At 45.8% G+C, this 18,811-nt stretch overlaps 2 protein-coding genes across 4 annotated transcripts; both read right to left on the bottom strand.

Moving 5' to 3' along the window:
• On the bottom strand, window positions 1–7,600 carry fbxo30a (F-box protein 30a). Of its 2 annotated transcripts, none has more exons than XM_042071699.1 (3): window positions 7,376–7,600; window positions 3,149–5,777; window positions 1–2,331 (listed from the first exon to the last, which is right to left on the bottom strand). In XM_042071699.1, exons 2-3 carry the CDS (start codon window positions 5,732–5,734, stop codon window positions 2,128–2,130), a joined length of 2,790 nt encoding a protein of 929 aa, XP_041927633.1. In that variant the 5' UTR covers window positions 5,735–5,777; window positions 7,376–7,600; the 3' UTR covers window positions 1–2,127. The 2 variants fall into 2 exon arrangements, with proteins under 2 accessions (XP_041927633.1, XP_041927634.1); XM_042071700.1 differs by lacking the exon at window positions 7,376–7,600 and adding an exon at window positions 6,859–6,945.
• Window positions 7,601–7,925: 325 nt separating this feature from the next.
• On the bottom strand, window positions 7,926–16,562 carry si:dkeyp-110a12.4 (pancreatic secretory granule membrane major glycoprotein GP2). 2 transcript variants are annotated; one of them, XM_042071701.1, is made up of 10 exons: window positions 15,986–16,562; window positions 15,782–15,811; window positions 15,038–15,126; window positions 14,766–14,870; window positions 12,475–12,635; window positions 11,669–11,804; window positions 10,114–10,208; window positions 9,066–9,234; window positions 8,609–8,723; window positions 7,926–8,360 (listed from the first exon to the last, which is right to left on the bottom strand). In XM_042071701.1, the coding sequence occupies exons 1-10, from the start codon at window positions 16,071–16,073 to the stop codon at window positions 8,185–8,187; spliced, it is 1,164 nt and encodes a 387-aa protein (XP_041927635.1). In that variant the 5' UTR covers window positions 16,074–16,562; the 3' UTR covers window positions 7,926–8,184. The 2 variants fall into 2 exon arrangements, with proteins under 2 accessions (XP_041927635.1, XP_041927636.1); XM_042071702.1 differs by lacking the exon at window positions 15,782–15,811 and having other exon boundaries at window positions 15,986–16,561.
• Window positions 16,563–18,811: the final 2,249 nt, after the last annotated feature.

Genomic DNA, 18,811 nt, shown 5'->3' with positions numbered 1-18,811 from the left:
CAATGTAAAAAGATTGCAAATAGTTTTTTATTAAACCACACATGTGTCAACATGCATTAAACAAGTCTAGTACCCTGAAGACACTTTAAAGGCTGTGGATCAGTGGCCACCCATCTGGCGTCAGAGAGAGAGGGACACAGAGATACACAGAGACAGAGAAGAACAGAACAGCAAGCCCACTCCAACCACACTACTGAACTCTTAACCCTGAGCATTGACCTAACAACAACCGCCATCTGTTACCAAACCCTGGCGATGACCGTAATCTCTGTCACCTTTACCCAAAAGCCAAAATCAAACACCCAACATACGTGATACTCATCCTGCCCGTCCCCCTAAAAAAAAAAAAAAAAAAAAAATACCTACATTGACCTCTCTTGTACATTCGCTCCTCTAAGTGACTATGCCCAGATAATGTGAAGCCCTTTCAGTGCTACCGTTTGGCTTTCAACACAGGGTTAAAACTCTGGAATGGTTTAACAGTGAGCAGGTCAGAGAGACATACACAGTCCCTCAGATATCTGAAGTTAATCTGGCTAACAACTCCTGACTACATAGCTTTACTAGTCTGCTAGTCTGGAGCAGAACACCTGAAGACTACATGGCCTTTCTAGTCTGCTAATCTGGAGCAGAGTGTCTGAAGACTTGGCCTCACTAGTGTGCTGGTCTGGAGCAGAGCGTCTAAAGACTTGGCCTCACTAGTGTGCTGGTCTGGGGCAGACACCCAGCAGGCTCTATAGCCTTGAGTCTCGTCTGGGTCCTCTACTCCCTTAAGAGCCGTCCTCTGACTGCCTCTCTGATGGGGAGTCAAAAGCACTAGTTGTTGTTGACACCACGGTGGAATACTGAAGACTGCTTACCGCAGAAGGTCGGTGGTCTTGGAGTAGTCAGTGGAAGACAAAAAGGTTGCTAGTCCTGACAGGGCCACTTTGTATCAACATCAGCTGGTAGACAGAAAATGGGGGGCATGACGGGGACAATATGTAGTTTGAAGGTGTTAGATAAACTGTAGGCACAGACAGAGCAGAGAGCTAAGGGGAGAAGAGTTTGGGGGGGTGGGGCTTTCTCAGTGCTCACCACCACACAAGCTGATGCTGGAGTCACAAAAACAAACAAAACAAAAACAAAATAATAACGGTAAACTTCATATCGAAAAATCCAGTAAAGTGCTAGGTGATTCTCTCGCCTCTAAACTGTATCAACTGTGTACTTCAAGTCAAGACACAAGAACTGTTGGGGTTCCAAAACACCACAGGACCACAAAAAAAAATATCCATCAGGCAGACACAAAATAAAACAGATCTACAGCACACTAACGATAATATATAATCTTAAAAAAGAAAGAAAAACAGACATGACTTCCTGATGTTTAGCCAGTCCACACATAAAGTCCAACTTGACCAACGAGTCCACAACACAACACTGCCTTTGGACATTATAGTTTCCTTCTTAAAAAGAATCGAAATAATCAAACTTAAAAATCCATGAGCTTTTCAGATTGAGGGTGCGTGCGTCTCAACACAAGCACGTATCAATCTTAATAGAGGCGGCTGCTACATGTGTTTTAATCACACCATGCAAGAGTATAAAACATTACAGTAATAATTCGGCATGGCAGAGTTATTATTAAAGGTTTCTGCCCAGCTCAAAATCAAGTGTTTTCTTTTTTTCTCTCTCTCTCTCCATTAAGGCTCTGCTTTCTACTTCATTTATTGTTGTATTACCCATTTATTCTTCCGAGTCGGCACAGTATTTTCCTTAGAAAAAATATAATAATTTTTTTTTTTTTAAACCTCAAAAACGGCTATGTTTTATTTACACATCCGCAGAGTGTCAGAAAAAAGTTCATAACAATCTGCTGCAGCCCACAGTCTGAGTTCTGTGCTGGGAAGAGAAAAAAAGAATCATGATGACACGAGAATAACTTGGAAGATGACCGATGGAGCAGCGCTGGGCTTTGATGCTTTGAGTGAGCGTGAAGAAGTCCATGATTTTGACCGCATGATTCTTTGCATTTGCTAGAGTTCAGAAGATAGTGTTTGCATCTGCATGATGTGTTTTTTGCAACAGTTCAACCGGAGTGTTTGAATCTATGTGTGTGTATGTGTGTGTGTGTGTGTGCGTGTGTTATAACACTGGCTTGAGGACGGAGCGGAGTGAGCGTCCCTCACGGGTCAGCTCACGGGTGAAGCACATGCAGGGAAGGGGGATGGCCTCCTCGCGGCGGGCAACCATGTTGAACTTGCACGTCTTCAGGTGGTCGGCCATGCTGGAGATGTTGGCAAACTTCCACTCGTTCACCGTGCCGAAGGCTGTGCTGAACCGCCACACCTGAGGTCAACAACAACACAGATTAACCAACAATAGAAACTTTTTTTTTTTTAAAAGCCTCAAGGTGTGTGGGTGTGTGTATGTATGTGTGTGCCTTAAAAGTGAGCACTGGTCTGGAGCCAATGGGTTCCTATGAGATCTATCTATGAATGGCTATTAACACTGGCTCTTGTGTCACCAAATGGTCTGTGCGACTGCTAAGCTCAATAAAGGTTCTAGAGGTTTCTTTTTATATGCATCGTTTTAAGGAACACAATGAACTAATTCAATGACAAACAACATTCTTAGCAAAGAGGATTTAGCCTCCAGCCTGAGAACAACTAAATCTTGCATCTTAGTTATTACATCACATTTGATTTATTTATATTCCTTAACACACTTGTAATACAAAGCTTCTTTCACACACACAGAGACAGACACACAAAATAACACACACACACAGGCCAGTGATACACTGCTTTAACCAACACGTACGCAGCACATCTGCCACGCGTATCCAGCAACCATTCAGTGTGTCGGTTTTGCACATCCTCAAAACTTAACCTGACGTGTACGCAGGATGCAATTATCATCTGAACTGCATGATAGTATTAGCACTGCACGTGAGCATGCAAGACCGGCTTTATTGACTACTCTCAGTCTGCACTTGTGTGGTGTGGAGCGCTTTAGTAACACGTCTAGTACCCGCTTAATACTTGGGCAAGGTTTTGTTTACCATACAGACAAGCACAGCGTAGAACTTACACAAACGCTTGGTCAAAAAGCAAGGCTATACACAGTCAGTCAGACAGACAGACAGACGGACAGACCGACCTACCTTGTCTTTGATCTGCCAGGAGTTGGAGCCGTTGGGCTGGCGAACCTTCTGCCAGAGCAGCACGACCATGCCCCTGCCCTGCAGCAGACTGGCACACACGTCCCTCATGGTGTGTGAGACGCGGGACAGCTGGCACAGGCTGAAGCCGTCCAGGAAGCTGGCCACGTGCTGGAGGACCTCGAAGGGCAACATGCTCAGGTGGTCGCACTGGTTCCCGTACTGGCACGTCTTGCGCTTGGTGCCGATGCGGTCGGTGGTGGCGGGGTAGGGCAGGGCGGGGACGTTGAACTGCACGCCAAAGGAGCCCAGGTGACGGTCGTGGACGATGCGCGAGCCCTGCATGGACGGGCAGAAGCGCCGCTGCGAGTACGTGCAGCCGTAGTAGGCCAGCGGGCAGCGCTGCTCCATCCAGCCGTTGAGGCCGGCGTGGATGTCGCCGTGCACGTTCTTGAAGTGCGACGAGAACTCGTCGCGGCGGAACAGCTGGCCGCACACGAAGGTGAACATGGAGCGCTGCTTGGTCTGGTAGCGCGCCACGCACTCCAACACCAGGTCCAGGCGCAACGTGTGGAACGGGCTCGGGTTGGACAGCTGCGGGCTGGCGTGGTCGCAGGCCGACGCCGAGGCGATGTCGCCCACCATGGTGTTGGTGGCCAGGATGGCCGACGGGAAGGAGAAGGTCTGCGTGCCGAAGTCCATGCGGTAGCCGTCCACGAAGCGGCTGTCCGAGATGCCGCGGCCGCTCGGCGAGTCGCCCAGGCAGAAGAGCAGCGCCGCCGTGATCAGGTCGATGCCGTGCAGGCCCATGGGGTCCTCCGACACCTCCAGGTCCAGCGTGTCCACCGCCTTGTCCTCCATCTTGCTGCGGTACCCGAGGCGGTAGCACGGCACGGCTCGGCGCCCGTTGAAGTTGAACACGCCCTGGAGCACCTGCAGGCTGTGCAGCTTGCGCTCCAGCCAGCGGTCAGCACCGTCCCCACCGGCGGCCCCCTCCCCATTCACCGGCGGCCCCACCGCCACCGCCTCCAACTCCTCGCCCGCCTCCACCACCAACGGCTGCAGCTCCACATCCTCCAGCTCCTCGCGCACCACTAGCGGTGGGAGCTCGGCCTCATCCTCCTGAAGCGCCCCGTCTTCGACCGCCACCAGTGGCTGAAGCACTTGTTCCAAATCCAGGGCAAGATCGTCCCCGTCCACCACCACCAGTGGCTGCAGTCCCTCCCCATTCCTGTAGAGCCCTTCCCCGACCTCCTCAACCATCCCACGGTGACTGGTTAAGGGGAGGGCCCTCTGTTCTGGATGAGGGAGGGCCTTCTGCACTGGCAGTGATAAGCAGGGGACAGAGAAAGTGGCGTGGTGAGCTATGGCAGGCTCCACCACCACCACGGGCCTGGAGTGGAGCACCACCTCTGGCTGGTGGTCGGTGGACCCGTTCTGCCCACTGCCCTGCAGTCTGTGCTGGCTCCGCCGGTGGTGATGTGCCCCTCTGCTCTCGGGGCGGTGAAATCCATTACACAGGGGCTTCTCCTTCCTCCGGGACTTGACACACTGCATCTCTCGCTCCTCTGCGTCGCTGTCTCTTCCGTCCACGATGACCTCGATGGCCTTGCCGAAGCCATTATGGCTCTCCCAGCTCATGCCGTTGGCGTGGTTGAGGTCCACCCCTCCCACTGCCCCCAGTTCGCATTCTGAGTCCGAGTCGCCTTCCTTCATCTCCACGTTCTCTACATCCTTGCTGCCGCGCCGACACTCGCCGTTGACCTCTCCGGCAGAGTGTCGTGTGCCATTGCGTGGTTCCTTCTCGGCCAAGCTGTCCATGAGCAGGTCGATCTCCTTGTTGGCACTGGTCAAGATGTCCAGCGCCGCCGCCAGGCTCCGGCTGGTCTCCACTGAGGCCTTGTAGAGCTCACTGTACGACTCCTGCTGCATGTCCATAAGTCCGCGTGTCAGGTCCACCGACGAAGGCCTCGGCGTCTGCTGTTGTTGTTGTTGTTGAAGTTGCTGCTGCTGTTGTTGTTGTTGTTGTTGTTGTTGCTGCTGCTGCTGGTGGTGGTACTGAAGTGGCTGTTTCTGGATCAGCGGCTGGGGATGGCCCTCGTCTTTGGTGGCTCTGGTGACGGTGGTGGTGACGCGGAGCGACTCCAACAGCATGCGCTGGTCCTGCAGCGCCAGCGCCATGTCCAGCTGCTCCACGGGCTCCGCCTCGCTGCCGCCGAAGCCGGCGTTGCCGTTGCCGCCACCGCCGCTACCGCCTCCGCAGCTCAGGTGTTCGTAAGACTTGTGGTCCGCATAGCTGACCGGCCAGCGGTTCCACTCCATGGTGCAGCACACCACGCTGGCCGGGCAGATGCTCAGGTGTTCAGCCAGGCGCCCGCGTGGCAGTGTGAACGGGCAGCCGAAGCCGCTGTTCAGGCAGGGCACCCGCTCCAGCGGGCAGAGCAGCCGGTGCTCGCCGGCCTTGCAGGAGTGGTAGACGGCGCCGCACACCAGCGGGCAGCCCATCAGGTCGCACGAGGACCCCGGCTCCGGCCGCGTCATGCACCTCCGGTTCACGCATGTCAGGCAGTGGGGGTGCAGCTCCTCCATCTGGGAGTCTGGTCAGCTTCAAATGAAAGGCCGCTCACTGTTCCTGGAAAGGGGCCAAGCATTAAGGGACAAAGAATTAATGCTACTGTGACGGAAAAAAAACATGTTGCTATGATATGAACATTGTATGAATGATTTGTTGTTGCAGGAATGTCTTTCTAATATTTTATCTATGGCAGCATTTGAGAACAGGCAGCAGGGATTTCTAGTTGACCCAATTTTATGGGACTGAAATTCGAAAGAGCTTAGTCCCGGTAGCTGCGGGAATCCCCTACCAAGTCTTAAAAAAGCTGTACGGCCTCATGCTCTGCCATGCCGCTGTGTGTTTACAAAGTTAAAACTCTCAGTTGCAGTTGCCACACAACATTTCACAACACACGTCTTAAATTGCACAGTCACGCCTGTACCTCGAAGACGGTGAAGGGGGCAATATCAGTCTTAAAAGCCCGGATCACTATGAGACACAAAGCCAAGAGTGGTACTGAGCAGCAGAACATGCTATTTTAACTGTGTCAGTGTGATCGCAGAAATGACACGAGTGGCTTACTCGCATTTCGTCTGACACGTGTCCCTGTCTAGACACAACTTAATGACAAAGTGACCTGAGAAATACTGGACTGGACTAACAATAATCAGAACACAATACAATGCAACATATCCGGTTAAAGAAATGCACTGTCATGTAACATGATATAGCCTACACACGTGCACTACCGTTGACAGTTTTATTACACATCAAAATAAATTTTCACCCAATACAAATGTCTAAGGTAAAATTAAATCAACACCTAACATGACCGTACAGTCCAAGTAAAGGATAATAATAACGATAATAACGTTACTAGTGAACAAGAAAATTGTCAAAACAAGGAATACACAGTTGGTATTTTCGTCACGTGATCAGACATGCAAAACAAGTCACTGCGGCTCAACTTTGTGGGGATACAAATCTTGGCGAGTAGATTAAGGTTGCAGTTGATGTATTCTGAGTTGGCACAGAGTTTCCCAACTTTGTTAAACCTATTAAAGTACTTGACAAGATTTTCTTACAAACTACACTAACTGGTTAATCAAATTGTTAGAGAAAACACTCAAAGATTCAAAAGGCTGTCGTATTAACAAACCATCACATTCAAAAGAATTTTGAGATTTAAGATCGCAGAGGCTGCCCTGTTCCAACTGCGACCGGTTGTGTCATCGTACCCCACATAAGACTAGGATGTTTGCAACGTTACAACAGCAAGTACAGAGAATGTCTTTATATAGATGTTGTTGGATCACGGCTGCTAGTCCGCTAGCTAACAAGTCAGCTAGCCGGATGGCGACATGGTTTATTGATACTGCGAGTGAACATTAGCAACTTACAAAATACTCAACGATAGCTGAGAGTAAAATTATATATATAAAAAAACAACTTTGAACAACTTACATCAATTGTCATGTTACATTTCACAAAGTGCAACTAACGAAACCGGTCACTTATATACTGACAAAAGCAGACAAGGCAGCTATCTATCCACTGAGATTGTGCCCAAACTTTGATTCCTGCTAACTGGCTACCTTAGCTCAATAGCAAGCTAGCTAATTCTCAAGCTAATCTTTATCCGACACAGAATGCCGACAAACTCGCCAGTTTCTTACCGTGATTGTGTGACACGCTTGTTTGTAGAAACGACAGTATTATTTCGTATCTAATCGTTAGGATTTAATGTGCAACGGTGTTGCAACACCGCTAATGAAAGCTGTACACTTATGACTATGTTACTTATCAATCCCCTCCGTTGTTTTCCACGTCTCTCACTGATGTGATAAAACCTAGCAAAGTTGTTCGTTAGCGGTACCTCCCGTCGCCTTTGTATTGCGTCATGGCTCACTTGACGAAACCAACTTAGCCCACTAAACTGCGACAGGGAGGCAGTAGCACAGCCACAACACAACACTGTGCAACTCTTGATGCACCACAGTTTAACATGTCCTCCTGTCATCCTTTTGTCATTTTTTTATAGGGTAAGTGAGTGTCCTCCTGAGGGTTATGTCAGCAGTGATCACCACATTTTGGCTTACCTTATGAACTGATTCAAAATTTCTTTTAAATCCCTCAGTCAAATTTAATAGGCTATATTCTTTGACAAACTTGATTGGGTCAAAAAGGAGAGACTAGACAACAAATCAACCAATGTTCTATCAAAGGCCTTTATTATGTCCCAGTGGTATTGTACATCAGGCTTTATGAAATTACAAATATCTTGGCAACATCACTTGGCTGTGTGTGGGATGTTGATGCAGAATTGTGATTTTCAGAAAAACTGTACAAAAGGTTTAAAATTAAACAAAATATTTTCTATTTCACTTGTTTCATCTTGTCTATCTGTGTATGTCATGTCAGCATGCATGACACATCTAACTTACACACCATTATGTACAATGAAATCTGCTTGTGTGTGTGTACTTCACGAAGCCACCTCTGATAGGCGGTGTATGTTGGACAGGGTGAGCTGGGCATCATTGGGAGGGTACGAGCGCCTACTGCGGTGCCAGAGTCGGACAAAAACTCCTGTTACCAGTAGCAGTACAAGCAGTAGGCTTCCGAGCACCACACTCTCTAAAGAGATATCGGTCTTGCTGTCTGAAAAACACAACACACACACACACACATCACAAACTGCAATCAATATTCGGTTTCATGTGGGAACAGAACTCAGCTTAGTAGCCTATCCACTCAGCTTTATAACTTCAGAATAAACTTTTGAAGGATCCAACATGCGATGTTCATCAGAAGTGTTAAGCAATATTGATGCCAGCAACGACTGTAGTATACTGGTTCGATGAGTCAATCAATAGTGTGATATGGAGAAGGGGCAAAAATCAACTCACTCAGACCAGTGTGGTCACTGTTGGCTAGCAGTCTTCTGATTGGTCCATAAGATACTGTATGAGACATGGTGACATCTCTGCGTGTTCTGCTTGATGCTTCCTCTCCAGAGCAGTTCTGTAGAAAAACAAAGATGGTCAGCTATTTATAAAAAAAAGGATCTCACAGTCAACATGTATTCTGACATAACCCAAAAAATTACAGAGAATTTCAGACACCAAACAACTGAAATTTGTCAGAGGCTGATAAGGGAGTATAATTCAGAAGTTAAAAACAAATTTAACTAGAGCACAGGGCAACATTTCATGTAAAAATGAAAAATAGGAATCACTTCTTCATTGTAAAATCTCAGAATCTGACTGTGTGGTACACAAAAGTAAGATACGTATGTGTTGTATCTTAATTGTGCTGTGTTGTAAATTTGATTATTTTCTTAGAAAGACCTGACAGGATGCTCACCGGTTGGCAGACCCCTGCAGGGCTGGGGCAGATTTGGACGTTGCAGTGGAGGAAGACATCGGTGTAGGAGCTGCCCACAAACTTGAACATTTGGATCCTGAACATGGCATCTGGTCCTTGACCATTCTTTAACACATCCAGGGTAGATTCACTTCCTGGGACTGGGCAACTGCAGAGAAGAGAAAATCCAATAGTTCAAACAACAGTCACTAGGCACAAGGTACACTTGTGGCCAGGCAGCTTCCACAGACCACAGAAAGACATCAGGCACTGTAACATAGATCACAACACATACAACACATACACCAGACACAACAAATAAACACAGGTCAATAAAGGACCATTAGAAGTGTTAGCAACAACTGACATTTCGCATACCTATTTTTCATACATCAATGGTAAAAAATATTCACACTCCAATGACAGATGTCTCATCAAATATGTGTAAGCCAAACCTCACGTTTTCCTGACAGTTTCATACAGTCTATACTTTATGGTGTACGGTATATGGGTACATAGTCAGTTAAATGTAGATTAATATTGTTTTTCACTGCAGTAAATAAAAAGGTATTTTTTAAAAACATGTTGTGAAAGCTTAAGCAATAGACTGTGGACACTTGTATATCAACTAGTCCAGCAGTGTCACATATTGGGCAATACCCTCACTGACTAGAGTTCACGGCGGTTAGCAGAACAACAACGCGCTGAGTAATGCAGGGTCCCGAGTCTCAGTGAACAGACATGGCAGGCTATTTCTTGGCCATGCCCTTACAGGCCCAGCAAGGCTTGCCTGGGCCGTCAAGGACACACACACAGCTGTTAGGCTGAAATGCATATGGCAGGAGGGGATAGGTCACATGACACACACGCCACTGACGTTTTGTCCCCGGCTTGCCTAGCAACCCCACTGCATGCGACATGTTTCAACAACATCCTCCGAGTGAGCAGATGACAAGTGGGATTTAAAAAAAAACGTCAGTAACCGGAATAGCTTCATGACTACTACGTGTGTGTATGCGTGTGTTGTGCATTGTGCACGGGCACTGACCTCTCGTGGATGAATGAGTACTGTATGTTGCTGTAGGGGTCACTGGTCGGTGTGGCCCAGCACCTTTCGAGATGCAGCGTCAGATGAGCTGGTATCTGAGATAAAGGGGAATGACAGAAGTGTGAGAGAGAGTGAGGGAAAGATAGAGAGCGCCCCAACAGATGGTCAGGGAGCTAAACAGTCAGGGACCCAGAGAAAGTGACTGACTCAGTGGGTAAGAATTTGTGCTGAGTCATTTGATGTGCCCTTTGAGTCTAACAGTGTCTTTGTATGTACTGTATATATGTGTGAGGGAGAGAGAAAACAGAGTGAGAGAACACAGATAATAGTGGTCACCATCAGAACCCTTACATGGCCATAAACTGTACTTGCCTTACTCCATGGAAGCTCTGAAATGTCAGTTACAAAAATAACCACATCTACAGTGACCACTTGGTTCATATTCTTCTCTAGTTGTTTTTTTCCAAAAGCTTCAGCTGCTCATATTTCAGGTTTTCATCCAAAATCTTATCAACTTGAAACTCCACTAAATGTCTTCCAAAACCTTTATAGATATATAAAGACTAGTAAGACTTCAGTGGAATTGAACAAAACTACTAAATAGTGGAGGTTTTTCCAGGAGATCTGGGATCAAATGGCCAGTCACAGGTCTTCCCTCAAACGTGAGTTTGAGTGGGTGGAGGCCCACAACCCTTCAAAGAACACCACAGGCCATGGTAAAATCAGGAATGTGTTGTTGTATTTCAACAAGCATGAAAACCCACACAATATCAGTGCCACACGATCTTGTAAGACCACTGATGCATATGTTCATATCGCATACATTTCATGAGGAATTCAGTTAATAATAAGGCAGACTGTCACAGAGTGGCATCAGAATTAATGAAATGTTGTGCATCTAATGTCTATTTTGCTGATGTAAAGTGTGATAAAGTGTATAATAGAATCTGTATGTGTTTTTGTGTGTGTGTGTGCAGGAGAGAGAGAGAGGAGGGGACACTGCTACAGAGGGACAGGGAGCAGAGACACCTGACCCAGGTGCTCATGTTACGTCTCTAATCACAGACTGGGTTTGTTTACCTTTGCCAGCAGCACTGAGAGAGTGTGCTTTTGCGTCCAAACAGATGCTTACCGCCCTATCACGCTTTGTGAGGAAACAGATAGCTGCTCCTTACTGTATCAGATGCCCAACCTGTCACTCTCAGAAAGAGCGTTCTCAAGCTTGACCCCACAGAAAAACCCTTTGAGGAACCTTAATACCTATCTACAGTAGCCTACGTGGCTGCAATCAGCTGCATCCCTTTACACTGAAGAAGCATGCAATCTAGAACCCAAATGGAAAGATGGAACATTTTCCATATTGCATTTGCTGCCAGCTGCTAAAAGATTTATAGCTGGAAAAAAAGAGGCTAGGCTGAAAAATATTTTAGAAAGTTTAATTAAAATGCTAAAATGGCTATACAAAGAAGATTCTGGACCTTGAGGATTTTGCCTAAGGCTAAGCAAAACAACCAATCATAGAGTGTGCTTGAGAAGAAGTGAAAATGTGACCAACCATAAAAACTTTGACATAGATATTGTCATCAAGTCCAAGGGAGGGCACTGTAGTCCATTTGTCCAGGAAGTCCTGGTCTTTATATAGCAACATGGCCACAGAGAAGTTGCCATCCTCGGTGTTCAGTGTAATGGTCCTGAAGGGGGAAGATACCTGTAATGCATTTTCTTCTCCTTGCGGCATAGTTTTCATAAATTCTCAAATATCTATCTATCTATCTATCTATCTATCTATCTATCTATCTATCTATCTATCTATCTATCTATCTATCTATCTATCTATCTATCTATCTATCTATCTATCTATCTATCCATCCATCCATCCATCTATCCATCCATCCATCCATCCATCCATCCATCCATCCATCCATCCATCCATCCATCCATCCATCCATCTATCTATCTATGGAAAATGGCCAAACACTGGAAAAAATGCTTCTCTCTTCCTTTCCACCACACTATCCAGGTAATCAGTGTTTGACTGACACTCTAGACAGATCTATGATCTGACTCTCAGATCACTGATTTTGAGTCTCACTGAGAAATCCCAGAGAAAGAGCATGTCTGTAGTGCTGCTTGGAATAGCCGTTGGGGAAGAGTGGCCTAATTAAGACATTTCAAGCAGAAAAAAATTCCAATAGCCCCACATTATTTTGAGTAGCCTTGGGTTCTTGGCACTTAATTAATTTGTTATGATTAATAGTCATTAATTAGTTAAATCACAGTGTAAGTAAGGTTAGGATTAGTAATAATATGAATATGAATATGACCTGGTGTAACACTCCGGCTGATGTTCAGGCAACTCACCTGACGTCCACTCTGACCATGTTCTCACCGTTGGGCTGCTGGACCATATAATTGACAGGGTAACGGCACCCAAAGGTGATATTGACATAACTTCTAGTGACAATGTCTGAATTGTTGTTGTGTATGGTGTTAATGAACATGATGTTTGTGTCATCTGAGACCTGTGTGGGGAAAGAAAAAAAAAAATTCTCAGACAAAAACTTAAAGAACTAAAAGATCCCTATACGGTCAAGGTCGTTTCCAGGGCTACGGGATCTGTTTGTGTCTGAGCTTGTGTCTGTGTCGTCAGAGAACAAGGCAGTGGTGTGGCGTCATAAAGCTTTTAACTTCAAACCATCCTTGGGGCACTGACATTGACAATGCCATAAACTCCACAATGTCCCCCTGCAGACCCTATCGAGGCCCCTGGTCATTCCTACAACCTGGAGATTTTTATGACACACCTGTAAATACTCCCCTCATAATCACCCCATCACTCCCCTTTACCAGTGCCTGGTATGCAGACCACTACTGGACACAGAACCAGGATTGGTTTGGGCTGTCATGGGGAGGCAGTTAGTCAGGAACAATGTGACTGCTAATAAAACCAAAGAGATCTCTTCAGATGATTTGATATCTGTAGTCCCTTTGCATGAATCAATGCAACACATTTCCTCAGTAGTTAATGACTTATCGCAAGAAAATTGTACGTGTTTTAACTTCTAGATTATTTTGAAAGTGCAATATTGTGCATAGTAAGACCAAACATTTTCAGAATTTTTTCTTCCATCTCACTTGCAATATTCAATCCAAAGCAGGTTTACTGGCATGCACAAGACTGGTATGCTAAAGCCTTGTAAAAGTCTGTGCATGAGGGAGGGAGGGAAGGGGGGGAGGAGGCTGGATTGGTCTGGCCCCCCCTTAGTTCCACACAGCTATGTTAACCTTTTGCTGGCTTTACAAGAAATGCCTGCATGTGTGACGAGCAAGAGGGTCTCAAGGACCCTCCTGCTCTCAAGGACAAATTTATGCCTGGCTGGTAGAGAAAGAGCAAGAGAGAGAGAGAGCAAGTGAGAGAGAGAGCAAGAGAGAGAGAGTGAGAGAGATGATGAGGGAGAAAGAAAAAGGGAGGGAGGGAGAGATGGATGGTGAGTGGGAGAGACCCTGGTCCCAGTAGTGCTTAACTCACTGTATGAGCTGACCACCGTGGGCAGGTGGCACCGTTCGGGCAGAGTGGCTGAGTTATGGTGCGGGCTATTCAGGGTGACTGAAAACACCACTCATCATTTCCATATAAATCAGGGTAATTTAGAGCCGGGCAGCGACTGACCCTCCCCAGTGCCTCTCATGGCCGCCTGGACCTATGGAGGGTAACAACACTCTCCCCAATCTCAGGCGTGAGATACAACCATCAACTCTCATTCTCTCCTGCTCCTCTTACATGGTAAACTACTCGCCGTGACTCACTCTCCAGTCCCGAGGAGATCATACACCACTCAGCTCACTCACTCTCACTGTCCGCTGAGGGGTTGCGCAGGCCCATCGACTGTCATGGGAAAATACATCCATCAACTCCCTCTCTCCTCTTCATGTTAAGGGGAAAGATACACCTCTAGACCCGTACTCGGAGGATAGTGCAATTGAACCCGCACACAGTCCCCTCAGGAGAGAAATACCCTCCTCAGGCCCCCCCTCCTCCTCACGCTCATCAACTCCCAGTCACTGCTGTTTATGGGTTAAATAAAGTCGGCCACCCTCACCATCTCCCCAAAGGATTGATATAATCTGCTCATGTCTGCCCATGCCAAAATACTCTTCCTAACCTCTGTCCAGCCAAGATCTCTTGTCTTCAAAAATACACTCTGCTAAAGTCTCCAGGCAATGCACACAAAAATAAATAACACTTGAACATATCCCTTTTCCACTAAACCTTAAAAATGTAATCCCCCATCTCCTTTGTCATGGAATAGTTCAAGAAATTTTACTGTGAACTGGATTTGCTGCAATCTGTTTAGCTCAGACCACAGTCTGATTTACTGTGTGAGGGAGACTTTCACTGGAGGCATACAAAGACCTGTACAGTAGTTTGTCTTCATGTTGTTGGTTCTAAATGTCCTCTTTTACGATCAAGCGTTGTTCCGATGGAATATACGATGCTACACACGTCTTGTTGTTAAGAGACCAGCCCCTCACAGTAGTCCACACTCCACTATGTGTCCTTGGTCTAGCAGTCAAGTTTTAGTGACCATATAAATCATTTTAAATGTCTAACATATGATATGGGCATTTTATTTTGTAAGAAGAATATTTACTGTGAGTGTTCCACAGTCTGTGAGGTTTGTCTTGATACTGAAGACATAGTTGTCACCTATCTGCACCCCTCGGCACTCCGGATCATTCAGGTGTAAATCCCAAACCTGTGGAAAAGAGCCAAGAGAAACAATGGGAGTGTTTACCTTAATGAAATAAAAGGTCATATGACATAACATAGTCCATTAGGCATAATTATGTTAATACTCTGGAATGCTATTCATGCATGCTAAGACATTTGCTGTGAATTAGAGTACTGATGTTTCTCACTTACATAAACAGGAGGGACTTTATTGAGGAAGAAAGCACTGGGGATGATCACTTCAATCTGGTCGTTTGTGCAAAGGACTGTCTCATTCAGATCTAAATAAGCACAGGGGAACACGACAGTCTGGATGTAGAACACAGAGATTGTCCTCACTGCATAAAACATACAATCCCACCTAGAATTGGCAAATCTATAAATTCAGGTTACGGGTAGGAACATTTTCAGATCTAAGGTAGAGTAATAAAGCAAAGCGAAACATTCAGCTCTGAGAAAAATCACAGATGATCTGATTTAGAAAACTAAGAAAATATGGGCAATTAATAAATAATACTGAACTAAATCATATTTGCATAAAAGAGGGCTGTCACTCTTTAAAACATCCTGCCTTGTTAAACCAGCCAGATTAAATGCAGCATAATAAAATTAAGTTTAAAGAACCTAGAACTTGATGTTGATTGAGAATGCCTAGAATGTCTTTCACCTTGACAAGTTATCCTTTGTTTTTGTTTTTTTATTGCAGATACCTACTCAGTCCCATAAATCCTTAATCTTATTTACATTTTCCAACGTTTCCAAAACAGGTGAAAATGACAATGACATTTCTACTGAGTCTTTGGTAGCACAAATGGAATGACCCTAACGGTGCTAAGATGGCTTCACAAACCCTTCAAATGACAAACATCATCACCACTGTGGTTGTTTTCATTTCTTCTGGCAGGAAAATAGGGATTGATGAACATCAGCACTCACCTTCTTCTCCCTCTGGTTGCGCAGCAGATCCTGCTTAGATAGAAATCCAGCATATTTGGAATCACAGGGAACACGGACCAGCCCTTCCAACAGAACTCCAGAAGCCACAACATCTACAGGACATGCAGCAATGACCGTCTACCACACTACCAGCTCCTTCGGCCAGGGGAATGAGAACAAGCAGCAGGACAATAGTGGACTCACCTTCCATCTCTTGCTCCAGCTGTGCAGCCAACACTGATATCCTAAGAGCCAGAAGGCATCCCGCCAGAGCAAGTGTGACGAGAGTCATCCTCAAAGACCAGACTCCACTCCTCTTCTCACTCTCTTTCGGTCTACCTGTCTGTCGTTCCTTCTTCTCCCTTTTAAGGTCTTCTCACACTTCCTGTCTACCTAAGCTTACTTCTTCTCTTTCAAGTCTTTGCCACTCTGGATCTCTCTCTCTCTCTCTCTCATCCGTTCTCCACCTCAAAGTGCAGCCAACTCCCTCCTTCTTGCTCCCTCAGTCTCACTGTCGGGTGGAGTGGGGAGCCCCTTGTCCAGCCTTAAAACAGCAGCCTGAATGATGTCCCCCCTAACAATGAGATTCCTTGCATGAATAGTGGGAGCCAGGGGGAGTCCAAGGTAACAGAGCTCCACCAGGAGCGGCTTAATGGAGAGGAGTAGAGGGGTGTGTGTGTGTGTGTGGGGGGGGGGGGGCAAAATAAAACCGCTGGGGTGACAATCAAAAAGGGCGTCACTGCTCCTCCTCACGCCTGGGTCACTCGCCAGTCCAACAATCTACCACCAGCCCTCTGCTCAGCATGCATGGGGCAGGCATCATATTGGGGGGTGGTGTTTTTTTGTTTTTTTTGTGGGCCCTTTTTGTCTGCAAGTGCTACACAGTAGCAGGAGCAGCGCTTTTGTTGTTTTGTTTTTTTACTGTTGCGGGAAGCACAGCCACAAGCATGAAAAGAAGTCCTGAAACTGAGTCAAGGGTAGTTTGCTGGCAAGAGGAGCGTATGGGTGTATAAGAGAGGATGAAGGTTAGAAGATGGAATGAAAACAGATCGCAAAACCACAGATATTTTGATGATCTTAACGTCATACGTATTCAGACTGGGAAAACAACCCAAACACATAGTGACTAGTGCAGGTCGAACATGGGTCTGAGACATCTTACAATTTCAATTTACCCCAAATTTATTGGTAAATTACAAAGTTACACATTCATTGAAAATAAAATAAAAGTATAATCCAACTGCACAGTATGTTCAGAGTGATGTGTAAAGCATGGAGCATCTGGGTGATAGGCTACTTAATGACAACATCATCTAGCACGGAAATTAAGTCATACAAGTGTAAGGTGCTTTCCATCTCAAGCTTGGTCAATCATTCAACTTGCATTGCCTGTAAACCAGGTTCAACAGAATGAATTGCAGGCAAGTAGAGGCAAGTCTGTTGATTTGGTCATTATTACCCGGCTCTTAAGAGTGCTGCAGAAAGTTCCATTCACATGAATGGGCCTTCCCAACGTTCGGGCCTATGTTAAATCTATATAAATCACCGGCAAAGTAGGCCTATATAATCACCGCTGTCAATGGCAACGGGTTGATTAACGTCTTTCATATCCCTCCGCAAGAATTCCGTTCGCGCAATGGAATTTCATTGAAAAGGTAGTAAGACGTTGCCACGCAACACCTGAAACTGTCAAGTTCTATCTGTGTGGCGAACTATTTATTTTGTCAGCGGAAGACACGAAACGGTAGCAAAATCATTTTTAAAGATTCATTGTGTTAGGTTTCTTTTCTCGTTTTGGTTCAGGTCGAAGCAAAACCCCTCCGCTGCGCGTCGGGGTTCTGTTCTCCCCATCGGGACTTATTTTCTGATAATTACCGGCGGACAATACATTATCCCTTACATATCAAACACCATATTTAAATTGCATTTCCAAACATTATCATAACAATCTAAGACATGTCTACGTTATACATCAGTATGTGGTCTGTAGTGTTGTATCACAAGGTCATGATGGGAAAACTTCTAAAAAGTGTTTGAAAATGGTGATAAAGATTCTGAGATTCCAGTGTGGTACTGCTGGTATTTGTATTATTGTCGTTGATGTTGTTGTTGTTTGTGAGCTGACATTCAGAGACATAGCTGCATGAACATAGCTGCATGAACCCTTGCCTGTTCCTCTGTATTCATCCCCTGACAACATCTCCTGGTGGAAAACATGTTTCCATTCTTCCTTTCCCGCTTTTAACGAGACTTTTTTTACGGGAGCCGTTTCTTTGCTCTCAGTGAATCATGCGGCCCCTTTTTTGGAGGGCGTTTTTTTGTTGTTTGTTTTTGTCCTGCAAATCAGAACTGCTAAAGCACAGGTCTGGCTCCATTTGAGCGCCCAGCCCTCTAGACAGCCGCTGAGCGATGCTACAGACCAAAGCAGGAGAGAAGACTCTTCAAAGCACCGTCTAGCTCACTCTGTTAACACACACCACTTCCTTCCTCAATGCAGTTTACAACGCAGCATTAACAGGCCCGGGCTTTGCAGAGCACGAACACACACACACACACACACCTGTTTACTGATGTCACTCTCTCATCGGTAGCCAATATCTGTCCACTGACTTTAAAGAGAATAGACACTGCCTATCAAGACATTTGTTAGCCTGTTTGCCAGGGCTGTACAGTGCTACACTTATGTAGCACAAGTTATAAGAAAATCAGTCTGTGCTATGGAAGATTTATCAGCTTAGCACCAGCGACAAATGTTTTCTAGAGTGTAGATGATTAACCTCTGTAGCACCAGGAGCAAAAAAAGTTAATATACAGCCCTGTTTGGGGTTGTTTGTTTCTTTTTCTCATTTCTAGGGGATTTCGGTCATTTACATAATCTTTCTAAAAAGATTATCTGAGGCTCTTATTTTTTCCCGTAAGTCTTTGGATTGATGAAGCAGGAGAACAATAAAGAGAGTGAACCCAGATTCATCAGCTCATTTGCCTCTGTGCCGGTGTCTCACTAGAGACTTGATCACAAACAGGTTTAAT

Source organism: Alosa sapidissima, chromosome 19 (genome assembly GCF_018492685.1).
Source record: "Alosa sapidissima isolate fAloSap1 chromosome 19, fAloSap1.pri, whole genome shotgun sequence".
NCBI classification, from domain to species: Eukaryota; Metazoa; Chordata; class Actinopteri; order Clupeiformes; family Clupeidae; genus Alosa; species Alosa sapidissima.
This window is presented reverse-complemented; position numbering and strand designations above follow the sequence as displayed.

Excerpts from the sequence above, each read along its gene's own strand:
- fbxo30a (XM_042071699.1), bottom strand. The coding sequence starts at position 5,734 with ATGGAGGAGCTGCACCCCCACTGCCTGACATGCGTGAACCGGAGGTGC. Across the intron at positions 2,332-3,148 it reads CCTGGCAGATCAAAGACAAG|GTGTGGCGGTTCAGCACAGC; the intron begins GTAGGTCGGTCT and ends TGTTGACCTCAG.
- si:dkeyp-110a12.4 (XM_042071701.1), bottom strand. The coding sequence starts at position 16,073 with ATGACTCTCGTCACACTTGCTCTGGCGGGATGCCTTCTGGCTCTTAGG. Across the intron at positions 10,209-11,668 it reads TCTATGTCAAAGTTTTTATG|ATACCAGCTCATCTGACGCT; the intron begins GTTGGTCACATT and ends CCTTTATCTCAG. Across the intron at positions 8,724-9,065 it reads CTGCAGGGGTCTGCCAACCG|AACTGCTCTGGAGAGGAAGC; the intron begins GTGAGCATCCTG and ends GTTTTTCTACAG.